This window comes from Temnothorax nylanderi, unplaced genomic scaffold, assembly GCF_030848795.1.
Source record: "Temnothorax nylanderi isolate EJ_2023f unplaced genomic scaffold, tnyl_v1.0 TNYL_tig0039_pilon, whole genome shotgun sequence".
Lineage (NCBI taxonomy): Eukaryota > Metazoa > Arthropoda > Insecta > Hymenoptera > Formicidae > Temnothorax > Temnothorax nylanderi.
In genome coordinates this window covers 868871-887997 of record NW_027249101.1, presented here as the reverse complement: position 1 = coordinate 887997, position 19127 = coordinate 868871, and the positions used below count along the sequence as shown (strand labels likewise).

The window sequence follows — 19127 nt, the reverse complement described above, 5'->3', positions numbered from 1 at the left end:
TAATAATTCTTTTTTGATTACTAAATTTATTACTTAATTACTTTTTAGAAATGAGTAATTTTATAGAAGTTTACAAAATAGAAAGATACTTTAAAGATAATATTTTTCAATTATGCGTTTTTTTTTTAATTATGGGAAATTTTGGAATATTAGTTAAATAATAAATATTATGTGCCATATCATATTTCTTGTATTTTCACTAAATGCTATTTAACACACGTATACATTTCACGATATTGTAGTTTTTACGTAAAGTGTATATAAGGGGCGGTTTCAGATAATTGTATGTTTTTTAGATTTGTACATAAAAGATTGAGGGAAATATTTAATATGAAATATAGGTTAATAAGTATGACTTTAATCATTTCTAGCTGAGTATGATATAAGCTGCATCCGAGGAGCGCGTTATTAGCACTATCATTCTATCTTTATCGCTCATTAGATGTAAAACAAAGATAGAATAAACAAATAACGCTAAAGGCCCGGGCACATAGAAAAACTTAAGCAGTAAAACGTAAGCAGTAAGCAAATCAGCCAATCACAGTCAAGAACTTAAGACATAACGTAAGCGGTAGCGAATCAAAACCGTTGATTTCCTTACTGCTTACGTCTTACTGCTTAAGTTTTTCTATGTGTTCGGGCCTTAATAGCGCGCTCCCCGAGTGCAGCCGTGGATAGTATGATATGGATTAACATAAACACATATACTGATTAACATATTTTTTTTTCTTTAACATATCATCTGATCCATGAACTTGGCTTCTATAGAACTATCAGTTTCCGACAGATTAACTTTATATTAATTTCTATGATCGTAATGCAAATTCAATAATGACAAATAAACCATTTCCTTTCGATTAAGAATTTATAAGTTTATTAAAGAGTAAATATCTCCTTGATTGATTTATTTTTTACATATTATAAGATACAAACTTTTTCTTTGACAAAAGTTGTTTCAGCCATATATACTCGTATACAATTAAGCCACTAATTTTATATTATTTTTAATTAACATACTTGTTGGTCAGAATTGAAAGTAGGTACTTTGTTATGTTTGGTAATTGCATCTAGCTTGTTTATTAAATGCAACGTAAGGAAAAATATATGTATTTTCCTTCCCTGGATTTATCTCACGAGCTTTGCTTATTTCGCGTTTTGACTACACGATTACAATTTTTCCGCTATTATTTTTGGCGATAACGATATTATTTGTTTGTTTTATTGTATCACCTAAAGTTAAGTCATCAAGGACATAGGGTCCGTTCCGTTTCACGCATATGCGCGCATTTTCTATAGTAAACGTTACGTATGCTATAGATAAATGCGCGCATATATGTGTGAAACGGAACGGACCCATAAATTACATATAAAAAAATATTTTTTAATTGTTTTATTATTGAAATTATACACAAGTAAAAAGTATCATATTAATATTAATTGTAAAAAAATCTTTACATATAAAAAAAACATTACATAGATATAATTAATTATTCTCATAGTCATGCAACCAATTCGGCTTTCTCTTTTCCAGAAAACTTTGTATTCCTTCCTGCGCATCTCTCATTTTCAAATTGTTTACCATTTTCTCGGTGCCCAGAGCATACGCTGCCGATATATCAAGAGTTATTTGCTCGTACAGGAACGTTTTACCGATATGCACGACTGAACGGCTTTTTGTGTTGATTGCGTCTGTAATTCGACGAACTTCTTCGTCTGAAATCAAAATATAACAAAATATTTATACAAGTGCAAAATTAATTATGTAAACGTGTACTATTATGTTATTAAATAATATTATTTAATTTTATTAATATTTTTATTTTATTATTAATATATCTATATATATATTAGTACATATTACATATACTAATATATGTATAATTGTAGGAGATAATTTCCTCATTAACTTGAAAAATACCGATAAAGGAAAGGGAGATATTTATTTTACATCTCTGCTTTACAACGTTTCTAAATAACTTCTAAATATTTTCGAATTAGTTTTACTATTCTTCAGTTTAATTTTTATATTTTTCTAACGACTTTTCGATTATTTTTCGCGACTCACCGAGCTTGTCGTTCGCCACGACTTTGCTAACGAGACCGCACTCGTGAGCTTCTGTGCCGGAAATCGGCAATCCTGTGAAAAGCATATACATTGCGCTCTTCCTTGGGACATTGCGCACCAGCGGTATACCCGGCGTCGAGCAAAATATCCCGAGATTCGCCCTGCGATGAAGCATTGAACAGACGATAGCAATTAATGGCATTCAATAATATATACGGAACTAGTAATTAATAGTATATAGAGAGACGATGAGATACTAATAAGATAGTAATTAAATGACGATAAGCGAAGAGTACCCTGGAGTGGAGAACGAACTTCTTTCCGTGCACACCGCGATGTCGCAGGCCGCGATCAATTGACAGCCGGCTGCGGCTGCCAAACCGTCCACCGCCGCAATCACCGGTACCGGGCTCTGACTGATGGCCCGCATCAGCTCCGAACAGATCTCGAATACGTCTCTGTGGGACTTGGCGTTCACAGCCGTCTAAACGATGCAAGCCGATGATCCCTTTTTTCCGTGCAATGAAGAAGAGCTCTTGTAAAAAAAGTGAGACCAAGCGCTACGAACCAGTTCCTTCAGATTGTGCCCAGCGGAAAACACCTTCCCTGGCTCAGACGTTAGTACGATCGACCGGAGGTCCTTGTTGTCCTCGTCCCTCTTGATCTCTCTCACCAGGGTTTTCAGCATCTCCAACGATAAGGAGTTGCGCGAAGAAGAGTCGCTCAAACGAATGGTTCTGACCTGAGGTAAAGCCAACAAGTTAATTAGTCTCGCGGATGGCACAAGCTGAATAATAAGCTGTAATAATTACTATTAAAGAGTGTGTATGTGGATCGTAATTGCAATTGCTGATAGAATTGGGATTTTAAGATAACAAAATTTGATAATAATTATTGTTAAGATTATAAACGAGCAAAAATTGTAAATAATAATAATTAAAATTTCAGTTTTTAAGATTTTCATTACAAATTCGATGATATAATAGTTAGCAGAGTTAAATAGGATAAAAGGAAACGCTTCTAGATATAAAATTCTACATATACATAATTATAAGAAGAGTAAAAATAAATCATATCTTTACCCCATTTCTTTCGGTCGTCTCTACATATTTCTTCTCGGTGGATAATGTCCTTGCGATGTATCTTCCCTGCAACATTGAACAATAAATGTGGGTCAACAATTTACATTAATAATTATCGACAACAGCACGAAACTGGCTGGCGAGAAATCGGATTTTCGCGCGCCGTTTGAAATGTTCCCGCGATTCTTCCCTGTTCTCACGAGCCAATCAACGTCGAGCAAGTGCGTGTGAAATAATTCTGCGACATGCATGGCGCGCACACATGTGCACGTGTATAATCGCGAATGATGATGTAGTCGTATACAGACATTATATAATTATGTAGTTTTTCTTGTAGATTAAACACATAATTGCATAAAAGTACCTGGGAAACAGCGGAGCCGTTTCTGATCGCGAATCTCGAGATGACTATCATTTCGCCGCGACACTGTATTTCACATATAGAATTCCAGATAAGGAATTTAGGTTAGACGTGTAGTATCGCGTACTTCGAACTCTACTCCGTTCTATACTGACTACTGACGCGAGACCTGATCCCAAGGCATAATAAACAACGTTTATCGTCGAGGAAGGTTAGGTGTCACGCCGTAACGCGATGCGATAATACATGACATAATTGTCGCCCGCGAAGTTTCGAAGGAGGAAACCCTTTCGAAATTGAAATTTGTTTTATCGGTAAAATAATGAATGGTAAAAATAGCAAATCTTGAGCAAAATTGAGCAAAACTCGCTCAATCTCGAGATTGATAAAAGCTTCTTTGCAACGCTATAAAAAATTTCAACACCAACAAAATAATAATGCAATAAAATTCAATATTTATTTTAATATCGTGCTTCTAATACTAATTAATAACAACTCTGAGATTAACTTACAATTGCTCAATGATAATTAACTTATCAAGCAATAATATCTGTTTAACATTTTGTTTAATATATAAATAATTTATGTACAATAAAATAATTAATTTTTGGTTAATTAGGAACAACGAATTATATAAAGCTGAATGTTTTGCAATAAGCAATTGCGCCAGTTGAATTAATTGCAAATTAGATTAATCGGGGTTTGGTCGAAGTCACCCTTTACATATGCATCTTGCACCCTGCGCATGTTCAACGCATGCGTGGCGATCAGCTGACCTGTAAACAGATCTCTGTGAATGACAGATGTCAAAGTCCGTATTTAAAGAGCGTGCTCCAAAGGGGCAGACGTCCGAATGAGAGGAAAGAAGAAAAGGAAGAAGAAAACAATTTCAAATAAGATTAAAAACGAAACAGTTTATACTCCGTAAATTCCACAGACTCTAGAAATAAAAATACATATATATAATATATATATATATATATATATATCACAATGAAAAATATACTAGGACAATATTAATTGATAACCTTTAAATTACTTTCCGCTTGAGCTATCTGTGCATTTCTTTTTTCATAAAAAATACTCACATTAAATGTAATTCACGATCTAGATCTTTTCTGTGGATACTCTCGCTAATCCTTAATTTAGTTTCTTAATTTTAAAAACATTTTTCAACATAGACGATTTGTGTTTCGCGGCTCAACTCTGAAATTTTTTGACGCGTCCGTTTTTAATTTTACATAAAAGAACTCACGCGCGGAGATTTCCTTTTACGCGCTAGTAAGTTTAAATTGGAAATATTGCGAGAGGATTTCAAGAAGGGCGCACCGCGATTTCCGCCTCGAGGAGGGAACGGCGTTCCCATAACGACCAGTGTTTCCCTTAACGACGAACATGGCTGAAGCTGAGGGTAAGTAGGTGCGAGTGTGCATTGTCGCGCGTGCATAATTACGACGAACGAGCGACAAACGGAGCCGAGAGATCCCTGGGCCGGTTCCCGCTTTCTCCGCGGCTTTTCCCATCACCGTCGTCACCGTCGTCGTCGTGCTTCGCTTCCGGTTCTTCGGCGCGCTCTCGCTCTCCGCGGACGGTCCCCGTCCATTCTAATTATAGGGATAACCGGCGGCCGCGGTCACCGGTGCACAGTTACGAGAAATATCGCGGGGAACCGGACGGCAGAGAAGCTATCGACCTCTATTTCGTAATAGAGAGCGACTTTAATACGGATTTTGTGAGTGCTCGTGGAGTGGGAGAGATGCACGTGCTAGATCTCTTGTGGCCTTAATAGCGTACTTATAGATATTTCCGACTGCTACGTTTTGTCCTTTATTTCGAAAGCCGTTTAAAGGAAAAAGAATTAGGTTGGATAAATATTTTCTCTTTTTTCTTTTTATAATGGAGGATATTGTAGATTTTTATAATAATTTAATTTGTCTGTTGCCTTGTGTTGTTTACTGTACCTAGAGTAAACGGTTTGTTGTGGTTACCAATGTAGTTATGGAAGGAAGAAGTAAAGTAGGAGAAGAGTTATATCCCGAAGAAAATTGCGAGTCTTTGTACAGAGAGAAAGAAATAATTATTAAAGTTTAATTTAAATTAATTATCATCCATATTTCGAAGTGTTTATATTCGCGTCAGCAACTAAAGAAGTACAAATTTACGTTTTTGTATAATAATAATGAAAAATAGAGAATGTTGATAACATAATATTTGACGATGAAAAGCAATATCTTCCATTTCTAATATTACGTAAAAGGAGATCAGAATTATACACACACGTTGTGTAGAGTTAATTTTTCATTTATCGGAGAGAATATGAGAACCGTCGGATGTTTTTCTTCTGGTCCCCACTTTGTACCGTTTACCCAGCGCGGCCAAGGTGTACCGAAGAAAGAGACAAGAGAAGGAGTAGAGTTTCGCTTTGTGAGACGGCGAGTCGGGGCCGAAAATAAACTTCCGTCGCGAAGATACTCGCGGTTACAACGATTGTAAGAGCGCCCGGCTCTTACGAGAGTGCCGGCTCGACCTCGCCTCAGACTCTCTGTAGTCTCAGTCGGTGTCTTGATGCGCTCGCAATCAGATGCTGTGCTGTGTCCCGAAGAGACTCGCGGACGGGGGCCCGTTCTACGACGAGGCCCCGTTCTACGGCGGGGTATTGTTCCACGACGGGCGCGGTAACAATCGTCTATCATCCATTCGCGAGATACAGATCGAGCTGTTCCCCGAGGAAGGTGAGCCCGAGTCCTTTGCTCCAGTATCGCGCTTCCATGGTATCGAATTATTATTATTCCTCGAATTACCGAGCTATCGGATGTCGTTCGCGCGAGTGTTCGAGTCTTTTAAACGATCGGCGAATTGTCGGGGATTAGAATGTACTCCGTGCGCTTATCTGGCCTCACATTTGATCTCACGGAGTGTATTTTGCGATAAGAATGCTACTGTGTTAACGGTGCCATGATTTAAAAAAACGTTAGGTAAATGAAATACTCGGTATTTGTAAATTGTAACGCGATCGAAATGTTGTGTGAAAACTAATGTAGTTCGAAATTTTCGAAATTAACTGCTGCCGCTGCTGATGTTATACATTACATATTTATAGAATGTCATAAATGCTTATTTACGTTCAGCAACGAGTAGGTACAAATTGACATCCAAACTCACTTTCCAAATCCAAATAAAGGCAATATAACTTCTTATAGCAGAGTACCGCGTTACTATCGTCATAAATTGGAAGTCGCTTTCAAAAAAATTGTTTTAAAATAAAAATATTAAAATTTGCTATTACAATAGTATAACAACTCCGTTTTCTTACGCTTCTTATCTCTCTCTTTAAAATAAACTGCGATTTATAAGCTTTAAATTAACAGAATAGCTTCAATAGCTGCGCACGATTATCATCATTAATCATTATTGCCTCGTTTCTCGAACAGCTATTCGACTTTTGAAGGATCTCTTTTTCATTTTACGTTCGGCGTCAGTGAAAATATTTATTTTCCTGCTACTCGTGCACGTCTAAAAGCGGCTATGAGAATCGTAATAACGCGCCTCCGCCGTGCATACTGATCAATTTGCACCGACTTAGCGACTCCCGGCGACCTTAGACGATAGACGACGGGAGAAGAACGGCAGTAACTCTGACGTAGAAAAGAAAAAAAAACCTTCGTCAGTTCTTACCAACGTGCGCGACTCTAGAAGCGAAATGTAAGCAAAAGCAACTTGTAGGCGTCGCTAAGCGGTTTCGATGCGATGAGATCATTTAATAGCGTCGTGCTATTTGTCGTTACGTTCTCGCGCTTGAGGAATTGCCGGAGATCAAGTGGAAAAATAGGGGGCAAAAATCTCGGTAGCAGAATGAGAAAATTAAAAGAAAAATTGAGGAACGTAAAATGATCGATTTGAACGGAATGGGCGATACAGTATTTTAAATATTAAAGGATTAAATTTAAACCAATATTTGAGTTAAATAACATTTTGTTATTTTTAATTACCATGTGTGTCAAAAAGATTATTTTAACTCCATTGGTTTAGTCAAATTAACATTGTTTTCGTTAAATTAACGACATATTGAGTAGGAGCAGTGGCGACTTATAGGAATGATTAGATAGAATTGAGTATTGTTTGACACTACGAATTTAACAGTGTACGATGGACTGAGATATGTAAAAGGCGAGATATATAAAAGATGAGATATGTAAAAGGACTTTATGCATGTCGTGAATAATAATGTGATCCTACAGGCATTCTATAATAACGTGAAATTTGCGTCGCGGAGGCAAATACGGTGACGACCGCATTCTCGTGGCGCGGCGCATTTAGCTAAAGCCCGTACCTGGCTGTCTCGTTTCGCATCGGCATTGGAGGTGACAATAAAATTTCGAGCCCTCAATTTGCGATCGAATAATCTGTTCGAATTCACGAGAAAAAGCTCGGTAACAGGTGACGAAACTGTCGCCTCGCTCGGGAAAGAGGGGAGGGACGACAAAGAGAGGAAAAGATCCGAGGACGGAAGAAACGGATACTCTCGCGTGTGTCTGTGACGGATAGGGGACACGCGTAAGTCTCGCGGCGAGGCAACTCGCGATGACGCCTAAAAAAGGAAGCTTGCTCGCCCGAGAGGCGAGAGAGCCGAGTCTCTCGCGGGGGCGATCCCCTCGGCCTCTTCGTCGTCCTCGGCATCCTCGTCGGCGCGCGAGTCGGCGCCGCAGGTGCGTCCACGCGACACGCGCACCTGAGAATCGGTCGCTTAACGTTACCCTGGGACCGAGAAAGCGAGAGTCTCTCCCTCGACGCGAGATCCGACCGGATAAAAGTCGCGCGAGAGTGCGCGATTGAAATCACCCGTGGTGCCGCAGAAGTATTGTATTCCCCGCGTCGCGGAGGCGATTCGATTATTTTGAATTTACTGCTTATTGTTAGTTCGAATGTGCGAAAGTGCTGTTTGGTGAATTAACAGGAATAGAAGAAAGTTTCCGGATATCCTTTTCTTTTATTTAAAAAAAATGATAAAATAGGATTTTTTAAATTAAATATGGAGATATGGAAATCTAATGAAAGTAAATAAAGCTTCATATATACATACATGCATATGTGGAAAATTTATTTACTTTTTGCGATCTCGTATGTATGCCACGTGCTAGAGGAATGGATTCGTCGCTTTCCTTGAAACGGTGACGTAAATCAAAAATATTGCAAAAACCGGTCTACTCGTCTCGTCGAAATTTCCGTAGGAAAGGAAACGTATAGGATTCGCGTCGTCTTTAAAAATGAATGGCTCATTGAATGGCGGCGTTATCTCGTATAACGCATAGCTCGTAATAACTGGGGCACTCTCGAAGTGATCTCGCAAGAAGAGAACACTGTAGCTATAGTCGTTGCGCAATACCTGCGCCGATCGAAGAAAGTGTAATTTGCAATTTAGATTCCCGACACTTCCAATCGCGGCGTGTTGTATCGCTACGCAGTGTTTCCGAGATCTCGCGTTTTTTTTTCCTCACAGGGGGGAACGAAAGCGAGATTATTGACGGAATGCCTGGAAAGATATAAGAACGCACATAATAAATAAAACATGTATAACAAATTTAAATTACATGTAGAACATATAGTGAAAGGGGGAATCTTTGTAGAATGTATTTTTAGATATTTATTTATTTCGAGAAATAAAAAATCGAAATGCTTGGAAAGATAAAATTGTAATATAATAAATAGATAGATAGAATTTATTTATTTCAGCTTTACACACACACATAGCCAGGAAAGGACTTGGTTTACAATTAAATCTTATCCACACTCATCCATCCATACCCTTCGTACACTTACTACTCTCTTAAGCTAACCTAACTTCTTAAACCTAATCTGTCACAGCCTTATCTTTGGCTTGATTTATTTCCTTTCTCTTTTTAAATTCCTTCCCCCTCTCCTTCCATAATTTCCGCAACATCTTACCCTTATCTAAATCTAGTTCATCGCTCCACAGCCTTTTCCACTTCTCCGTCCCGTCATTACCTAAATCCTTAAACCATATACTTGCTCTCTGACATTCCTCTACATAATGTTCCATACAGTCATTGCCTTCTCCGCACAAAATACATTTTTTACAATCTTCTTCTAACCAGTATCTGTTTTCTTCTTCCAAATTTCCGCATCTCAGTTTTATTAAAGCTCTCACATCATCACCTATCCTTACCTTTTTTAAATTACCCTTCTTCAAATATTCCGGACTTCCATCTAACTTATCTAACACTCTAGTAATATAATAAATATAATCATTATGTAGAACATATAGTGAAAGGAGATCTTAGCAGGCTATATTTTTAGAGACGTATTTATTTCGAGAAATAAAAAATAAAATGGTTAAATGTTAGATTTTATTGACTTGAGACGAGCTGCGATGACGAGCACGTGTCGCGCACTCACACGATTTCGTCTGTAAACGTGTGCGCGCGTTTCGTTACGTGACGTGTCATACCTGTCGTCGTATTTGGCGATCTCTCGACATGTTGTCGGCGAAAATATCGATTATCCGCGGATTCGTGGCCTTTGTCAGAGCGAATAGCGATTACACGGGGTGAGTCAGAACGGATCTCCGTATTAGCGTCCCGGGGATCTCCGTATTAGATGCCGCAGTATCGCGTATATGGGACATAAAAAAAAGAAAGAAAATGCAAGTGTAGTATATTTATTAATTCGGTGAGAAAAGAGCGTCACGTTCGCGTCATATCGTATCTCAAAGACACAACGGGTTTGAATCGCGGAGAAAATACTGATCTCGTTTGACGACGAACAGACGCAGCCGGTGACCAGGATCGGAGTTCGCGGTCTTGCTCGTAGAGAGATAAAAAGAAAATCTATACGTATATAGAACATCCACTATTATTACGCGAGGTTTGAATTGCGGGGGCCCACTAATTGTTGGACCGTGTAAATGGACGCAGATGCGCCGCCGCCGATCTTGCTGCCGTGCGCGATTTGCGCGCGGACCTTCATGCCGCAGTCGCTGGAGAAGCACACGAGGATATGCGAGCGCGCCGCCGCCAAGAAGCGCAAACCCTTCGACTCGGCTAAGCAGAGGATTCAGGGCACCGAGCTGGCTGAATTCCTGCCGAAGCAGGAGGTCCGGCGACATCACCAGGACGAGAGGACGACTAGGTCTTCCTGGAAGAAAACCCACGACGACTTTCTGCGGACGATCCGTGAGGCACGCGGCGAAGTCGTGAGTCCGATCTTTACGATCTTCTTACGTGTTAATTATTTTAGAAAGATTTCTTTCTTTCTTAAACTGAATTTCACGTTAAATAATTTCGAGTGCGTTACATGAAATAAAAAAAAAGAAAGAGAAAAAAGTATTTTTACATTCAAAATAAGAAATTAATCTCCAATCTTGTACAATTTGTTGTACAAAATATCTTTTGTTTTCATATCTTTTATTTATAAATGAAACTTCCACATCCCCACAATCTGTTCTCGCAGATGGATTCGCACAAACAATGCAATTCGCTGACTTCGTCAGGCGCGCCGACACGCGCTAACGAGAAGGGTACGTGTCCCACGTGCAACCGACAGTTCGGCATCAAAGCCTATGACCGTCACGTGGCTTGGTGCAAAGACAGAGTCACTCGGATGCCGGTGAGTCCGGCGACCAATCTGGCGAAGGAGCGATTAGAGGCTCGCATGAGTTACAGGGCACCGACCCTGAAGAATCGGCGAGCCATCAATCGTGAGAAGTACAGCCCGGGTTCGACGGCGAATCAGGCCGCCAAGACCTCAGTGTCATCACCGGCGCTCGTTAAACCAAAGGAGAGTATCTCGAGCGTTAATTCCAATCGAGAGAGTCCTGTCAAGCAGAAACCTGCCGTCGTGTAAGTCAGATTTTCTAACTTTTCTCATTGGTAAATTTAATTTTCTAATTTATTAAACTGGTGCCCAGTTATTTTGACATGTTTATACTTTTACAGAAGGCGTCCTGGACAACTCAAGGAGTCCCCTACCTCATCCGGACCTATGAAGTCGCGCCTTGCCGATCGTATGAATAGGTGAGATTTCGATCAACTTCTTTATATAAAATATTGAAAAAAAAGCCGAAACTCTCTATGGCTTGTATAAAATAAAATAAGCGTAGAACATAGAGTAGACTTATTAGTGCCGCCCATGAGGAGAAGGAAAGAGGACGAGGTTGCTTAGAAGCAATCTATGATTAATTGCTTAAATGATTAAAAATAAGCGAGACAATTTAAATGTATAAAAATATTCGAATTTGATTTTACAACAAGAACATTTGAAGTATATTTGATTAAAAAAACACAAGTACACATTTTTTAAATATTTCTTACGAAATTATCTATTTTGTAAAATTGTACTTAACTCCGACAACCTTCTCCTGATGACTATCAGGCACATGCCCTTGATCCTGCTTCCGTCTCCTCAGGCCAGAGGAAGATCGCGACTCCCTACTGACATCAACGCCCTGCCGATCCTTCCACCCTGCAACATCTTCCCGTCGTTCTCTCCACTTTCCCGTACCTCCTGCGAGACCTAGGATTAACAATCCGGTCTTCTCCAATGAGATCACGTCGCCAGTTGTCTCGTCCAGAAGGCAATTCGACCGAAACGAAACGATCTCCCAACGCATTCAAAACGACGATGCGAGAAATCGAGAAGCCTGTCCCGCCAGGATGCAAAAAAATATTGTTTCCGCCAGAAGTCAGGGTCATCCAAGCATCAACGACATTGCTGTGAACGATAAAGTTCTAGGAATGACTGTGCAGCCTTGCAGAATACACAGGGACATGCAAAAGGACGATCAGTTAGTAACGTGGAAGCAGATCAGTCGTAAGAAGGATACTCTTCAAGCTGACAATCTCGTTGTTGATCATAATTTTTCACGGGAATTCCAGCTGCTTGATCTTGAGCGACTATGTGATCGAGAGGAAGGAAATGAAAACAGAAATAGAATGGAAGAAGATTCATCAATTGCAGAAAACGATCGAACCGATGACAAATCGATAGACGGCGAGATTGATAAAGTGAGGAACAGTGACGTCGCATGGTTGGACGGTATTAAGAATCTAAATCAGACATATTTGATAAGAGACTCGGAGGATATTGAGATTTTTCACAGCAAGTGGAAGCCGATTAAGCATAGTCCTCGCGTAGAATTTTACGTAAAAGATAAGGAAGATGAAATCTGCGAATTCGATCAAGAAAAATTGAGGAGAGAAACTGTAGCGAACGATGAAGAGACTAAAATCGAACAAGTAAAAGAGTTAAAAGCGAGGTTAAAAGTGTCTATTAAAGATAAAGAAGAAAACGATGATGAAACTATGGTGGGCTGTAAAGTAGAGGAGTTGAAAGTAAATGATGAAAATATAGAACATAATCGGAAAATGAGTAGTGAAGAAATTGAAGAGATAGCATGCAAAACGGAGGAACTTGATATAAATAGCAGAGACGAGAGAAATAAGCGAAGAGCGAGTTATGAAGAGATTAAAGTTACAGAATGTAACATTAAAAAAATAGAAATAAATACTGAAGATACGAAAGAAACTGAGAAAATGTATGATGCAGATGTTGCAGAATTGGATGGACTAAGTGTCTATAAAGAAGATGAAGAAAATCGAGAGGTAGCGGTGGATATGAGAATTATTGAAAGTACAAACAATACCGAAGAAACTGAGCGAAATTTATCCGAGCCTGATCAAATAATTAAATCTTCCTCGTTCGACGAAACGTATTCAGTTGCATCGAAGAAAAAGAATTTTACTGATCAGAGTCAAGATTATCTAAATTTTAAGGATAAAATACCACAATGCGAAAGTAATATATGTTGCAATAATTCACTTGAATTGAAAGGAAATGTAGTAACTTTTATATCCGATCAACCTAACATAAATGATATAATATCTTTAAACAATAACAATAATCAAGCTAATTGCAATTCGAGTCCTGAAGGTGAAACACTAGCATATCAAAGCAATAGCTGTCGCAATTCGTTAGAACTAACAGGAAATATCAAAGAAATGTCATTTCCTGCATCCTGTCGAAGTATTAGCCCAGAAAGAAATTGTGGAAGAAATGCTGAAGAGACTGAAATAGTTGAGGAAAATTCTGAGGACGGTTTAACCAATCTCTGCAATAAAAAGCCTAAATTGAAAAAGAGAAATTCGAAGAGATTAAACTCTGAAGTATACTCGCTTCCACGAAATTTGGAAACTACCACTAGTAATTACTCAAATGTATCTATGAATAACATACCTGTGCACATTAAAGGTAACGGACAATATCAAAAAGACTCCGGTTCCGATAATTTTGAAAATATCGAAAATAACACAAAAAATAGAAAAACAGATTTCAACGTGGATTCAGACAACAGCTGTTCGAACGATGAATCAAGGCTCCTCAGTCGTTCAATTATTAAAACGGAAATTACGACAGGTGAAGTTTCGCGCAAGAAGAACATAGACAGCGAATTTGATTATGGTAGCGATAATACTGCGCGTTTCGGGGAACGTAACGCGCGAGGCGCTAATGATTTAGGATCATCAATCACATTGACAGACTACGCAGAGGAGGAGTCACGACGTCGCGGCAACGAAATTTTCCTGAACGCGAGCGTGAATTTTCCAAGACGCGCTTCCGGTGCGACTAAAAGAGCCGCACGAGAGCGATCGGTCAATTCGATCGAGATGAAGCACAGAATTAGGGAAAACATGAATCTTCTTCGCGGTAGCACCGATTCCCTGATATCCTCGGTCGAATTCGTAGAGCTCGCGAGCATCAGACGGCCCGAAGCGAATTGCGCTTACAAACGAGAGACCATTGAGATAATCAGACCGAGCAGGCGGCGCAAGGTGTCCAAGGATCTACCTGATATAAAGGACGACGCGGCGGAGGCGAGGGAAGATGCTGAGAGATCGTACTGGGAGAGGACCTCCAAGGTCTCGCGGAGCAGACTAACTAGTCTCTGTCCCGCGTATCACGCTGAATACAAGCTTGCTAAGAGAAATCCTAGAATTCGTATCCTCCCTCCTGTCCTGAATCCACCCTTAATCAATCGAAGGTAGAGAAAGTAATAGGAATTATTTATTATAAGTAGAATTGTCATTGCCAAACGTTCTAACATTATTCTCTAGAATATGTTATTAGTACTGTAGCATATTGGTTTATTTTTGTTATTTCAGTAATATTATATTTAGTGGAGCGTATATAACTTCGACATAAATTGATTAGTATAAAATGTTGCAATGCTGACTTCGCACAATCGATTATGAGTTATACTGTAATATTAATAATTAAACTAGTATAAGTTTGTGCAAATTGCAATTGATTAGAGAATCTGTACGGCATTGCTCATTGCACTGTAAATGGTAGAATCGTTTCTTTTGATTTCTATTTGTCTTATTTGTCATACTTTTGTATATTTGGTAAGGTAGTTAATGTATCAACAATATTGTAGGAAAATTGATCTGGCGACACGTCCCGCCTGGTGCAATTATGTACGCAGAAGGCCGGACTTTAATCTCGTACTTAAGGCTAGAACGTAAGTTCCAGGACGTGGAACCAGTATGGGAAGAGGAGGATATAATAGATATTTCATTTGGATGTTATTGATGTTAATTGCTAATTATCCATATTCTAGTTTAGTTTAGGGCGCTACATAGAAGATAGAATTGACAGAAAATAGTATTGGTTTGCTGGAATTTAGAATCAATCTTCCTTTATTTAAAAAAATATATATCTAAAGTTTTATTTTTCATATCTTTTAAATTTTGTTGCATAATAAAATTCATTTTAAAGCAACAATTCCATTTATTTTTACGAGATTTTGCTTTTTATTTCGAACTAACTCAAAAGAGAGATTGATTCAAAATTTTTCAAAAAAGAATTTACGTCCAGCAAGCAGATTGGATAATATTGCACCACGCGCGTCCGAGCTTGCATGCGCGTTTGTAAATGTTTGTCGTTTGAAAAATTGATTGGCGCACGTCTACAGCTTATCTACAGCAGAACACTTAGAGCAAAACATACTTTGTCATCACACATATTGCATCATATTCGAATCGTTGTTTTATGCAAGAAAGTTCCTGGTAAAAAGTTAGAATTAATGGCTATACTAATCGAGATTCTAATTTCAGCGGCACATGCAAGGATTACGATCCCTTTCTGCTGGCCGAGCAGCAGATGAACGACCTGCTGTCGGATACGAGCGATCAGTCTACGATGGGGAGTCCCAAAGTCCAACAGACTCGCGATACTCTCTATCCTCTCTCGCACTCCTCCGCCTTTGTAAAATATCCTCCCTCCGACAGGAGGTCGTCCCTCATAGCGCCACCCACTGAGTTCGACGATCTCATGTCCAACTTTTCGAGCGACTCCACCGAGACCAACTCGATCTCGCGCGAGGTCTTCCTGAAGCCCGATCTCGCGGGTAAAGACGCGATAGATTCCGCGAGCCCGAAACCCGTCAGGGAATTGGGCAGACGAATCATTATCGACAGATCGAAGGCGCTGGGCGTCGACGAGCGTCGCGGCGTCATCTTCAGCGCCGATAGACCGCGCAAAATCTTCGACAAAGAAACGCAGAAGAATACGAGACCGTTAATCAACCGATCCGGCTCGATTCGGGCCTCGTCCGCGCCCAGAATCAACTCGGGCCTCGACAGGAAGACCTTAAGCGACGCGAGAAAGGTTCAAGGTTCCAGGATCGCCGAGGGTCAAAGGTCGTCGGACCAGAATCTCAATCAGAAAAACAATAATTACTCATCCCTGTCTGGCAGTAGCCTCAGTCTCAACTCGATCGTCTCCTCCTCGGAGTTGGACGTCAAACGATCGAACTCGATGTTCGACGAGTTGATGACGTCCTTCGAGGGGGATGCGTTTCCTGGACTGAGATCCTTCCTCAATAACGAGTCCTTCGACCTGTCCAGCCCCGGCGGCGACAGACAGCGAAACGGCAGTCTAATCAGCGACGAGGAACTGTCCTCGCCCGACAGCTACAAGCCGCAGGATCACAGCAAGCTCAGCAACGACTCCGCTTACAGCAGGTTGGTCCTTAAAGTTGCTGTTTACCTACCTTCGCGTTCATCGATCGATCAGTTAAAATAGAAGATAAATATTATGTCCATTTCCACCAATGCCAGATTAACTTTAATCTCGGTTTAACTTACTTTTTATCTTTTTCTAGTTCTAAGAATTAGAAAAAGATAAAAAGTAAATTAAACAGAGATTAAAATTTATCTACATTGATAAAAATGGACATTAGAATGACAGTAATACAACTGTTGCAAAAAAACTTTGGTATTTTTACAAAAACTAAATTTATTAATTTGTGATACCTTTATTATTTAATAAAATATAAAGATTTCTAAATACAAATCTAAAAATGCCGTCACATGTTTTTTGACGACTGACAATTGTAATACTTAATTATCGTCCATTTACATCTGGCGTTCTCCTTGTTCTCGCATGCTTCAAGCTCAGTTCGATTTGTGTGCCCCCCAGTTTAAATCGCAAAAATTCACACCATGGACGCAGCGCCAACGACACGATCGACCGCCTCGACGAGGACGCGCCCGAGAACGGTACGTCGCCGATTCAAACGGCGGCCAAGTGCAAGATGTCCAAGTTCTGTCACGAGTGCGGTCAACGATTTCCGGAAACTGCCAAGTTCTGCTGCGAGTGCGGCGTCAGGAGGCTCGCGTTGTGAACATCGTTCTCCGAGCGTTAATCGTACTGTATTTTTTGATATTTGAGAAAACGAACCGAAGAAGAAAATATTACCGAAAAAATATTCTTTGAACAAAAGAGTGTATATGCTCTAATTTTTTATTTCGAGAGCGATTTTCTCGAGATCGAGAATACAATTAGTATTTTTCGAAGGGAAAAGTACGCTGTAATTTTTGCATTTTCGAAAGCATTTTGCGAGATCGAGAATACACTCTGAAAATATTCTCCGATTGTTAGGCGATGGATTAACTGCCTTATCACGATAATATAATCGCTATAAAATTCAGGCGACTTTTATAAATCTCAGAGTTTCGAGAGTAAATTTTATTTTAGTAGATAGTTTTTACATCGCCGGAGAAGAAATTTTTTAATCTACTTTAGTTCGCTTTGTAGACAATGCGTCGATTTGCTCGCTATATTTGAGTAGTCTAGTGATATATTTGTAAGCAATATATTTGATTTTTTTGTCACAAATACATGATGTACGCGTACACCGAGAGTCGCTGAGCGATCGAGGACTCTCTCCTCTTTTCTACAAATTCACAAGCGCGACTTTTTGATAAGCTTTTTATACAAGTGAAGAGAATCAAGCAAGTATATTTCCTGTTGAAAATAGGAGAATTAAGAAGAATCAATGTTAATATATTTCGTAAAAGTGTGAATGGTACCGCTCTTTAAAATTGTTATATATTTAGTTTAATCCATTTTAACTCCAGTGAGTGGCGAATCATGAATTTAAAAAACACGGGTTATTCAGAATTAATTTATTATTCAGAATATAATATATTATTCAGAATTAATATATTATTCAGAATTAATATATTATTCAGAATTAATATATTATTCAGAATTAAAATATATTGAAATGAATTTCTTTGTGTTTTTTTATAATATTCAAATTTAGTTATACACTTCGCGCTAAGTGATCTAGATATTAAGATAATATCTCCCAAACTTTAAGGCGGTTAATTCTACGATAACGAATTTCTATCAACTCGCTTAATTCGCCTAGTCTTCACAGGATTCTTGTGTCTAACGTCGTATAACAAAGTTTGTAAAATAAGGTTGTAAAATAAGATTAGGAAATCGCTAGTGATTAGGTGAGTCGTATTGATACAAGTATCAACACTCGCTCAATTAACGTGTCATTAATGAGGAATCATGAAATGCAAAGTGTCGGCAAAATGCAAAGAAAGGAAATTAATTATAAGTTAATTAAATATGTGCAACTATAGAAATGCACAATTGAATCTTACGAAGTATTATTCTCATATTCATTCTTTAATGCGGTAAGAGAAGATTATTTATTACATACATACCGAAAATCCGAGTTAATATACAGAACGCTCCGAAAAATATATAAGATTGGTATGTTTACGTCTCGAGATAAATAAAAGAAAAATAGAGACTTTCGCGAATGTCCACTGGCATAGAAGGCATAGGTTTCAAATTCAGAAAGGAAGTTATCGATTCCATCATTTTTTATATTACATTTCGTCAAACATTCTATTTTTTTAAATTTTGGAAAGAAAGAGGGAAACTATTTTTTTCAAAGTTGTGAACGAGGTGCGAGAAAATGATTAGATAACATTTTACAAGCTGTACTAATCAAAGATTACCTGTAATGATTCTAACAAGAGTGATTCGTCAAACACGTTGGCTCTCTGGTGTTCGTAACGTATACCAAAGAGTAATTGCGATAAGCGTTTGACAAAATTGACTCGACTTCTAACTTGAAAGAATGCATCCCGAACTAATTATATACGCAACAGACATAAATCATACGTACGTCCCAAACTGTATTTTTGCAAGTGCAATAAACTGCGATGCTTATACAAATTTAAGAATACTCGAGTTTCCTGAAAGGAAACTCTGACCTTCATTTCCACGCTACATTTTA

The 19127-nt window shown here is 38.8% G+C and overlaps 2 protein-coding genes across 3 annotated transcripts; one reads left to right on the top strand and one right to left on the bottom strand.

Moving 5' to 3' along the window:
- Nucleotides 1-1375: 1375 nt before the first annotated feature.
- On the bottom strand, nucleotides 1376-3691 carry LOC139771435 (enoyl-CoA hydratase domain-containing protein 3, mitochondrial). The gene is made up of 6 exons (XM_071704189.1): nucleotides 3512-3691; nucleotides 3148-3213; nucleotides 2634-2807; nucleotides 2362-2549; nucleotides 2066-2226; nucleotides 1376-1713 (listed from the first exon to the last, which is right to left on the bottom strand). The coding sequence occupies exons 1-6, from the start codon at nucleotides 3560-3562 to the stop codon at nucleotides 1484-1486; spliced, it is 870 nt and encodes a 289-aa protein (XP_071560290.1). The 5' UTR covers nucleotides 3563-3691; the 3' UTR covers nucleotides 1376-1483.
- A 2231-nt stretch (nucleotides 3692-5922) lies between these two features.
- Nucleotides 5923-19066, top strand: LOC139771428 (uncharacterized). Of its 2 annotated transcripts, none has more exons than XM_071704181.1 (6): nucleotides 5923-6240; nucleotides 10441-10718; nucleotides 10976-11364; nucleotides 11461-11538; nucleotides 15637-16545; nucleotides 17003-19066. In XM_071704181.1, exons 1-6 carry the CDS (start codon nucleotides 6090-6092, stop codon nucleotides 17205-17207), a joined length of 2010 nt encoding a protein of 669 aa, XP_071560282.1. In that variant the 5' UTR covers nucleotides 5923-6089; the 3' UTR covers nucleotides 17208-19066. The 2 variants fall into 2 exon arrangements, with proteins under 2 accessions (XP_071560282.1, XP_071560283.1); XM_071704182.1 differs by lacking the exon at nucleotides 5923-6240 and adding an exon at nucleotides 6267-8562.
- Nucleotides 19067-19127: the final 61 nt, after the last annotated feature.

Bases quoted from the DNA above. Each gene is read 5' to 3' on its own strand.
- LOC139771435 (XM_071704189.1), bottom strand. From the start codon at position 3,562: ATGATAGTCATCTCGAGATTCGCGATCAGAAACGGCTCCGCTGTTTCC. The intron at 2,808-3,147 runs GTAAAGATATGA...GCTTTACCTCAG, and splicing joins AGACGACCGAAAGAAATGGG to GTCAGAACCATTCGTTTGAG. The intron at 1,714-2,065 runs GTGAGTCGCGAA...TTTTGATTTCAG, and splicing joins CGTGGCGAACGACAAGCTCG to ACGAAGAAGTTCGTCGAATT.
- LOC139771428 (XM_071704181.1), top strand. From the start codon at position 6,090: ATGCTGTGCTGTGTCCCGAAGAGACTCGCGGACGGGGGCCCGTTCTAC. The intron at 11,539-15,636 runs GTGAGATTTCGA...TTCTAATTTCAG, and splicing joins CTTGCCGATCGTATGAATAG to CGGCACATGCAAGGATTACG. The intron at 16,546-17,002 runs GTTGGTCCTTAA...TGTGCCCCCCAG, and splicing joins AACGACTCCGCTTACAGCAG to TTTAAATCGCAAAAATTCAC.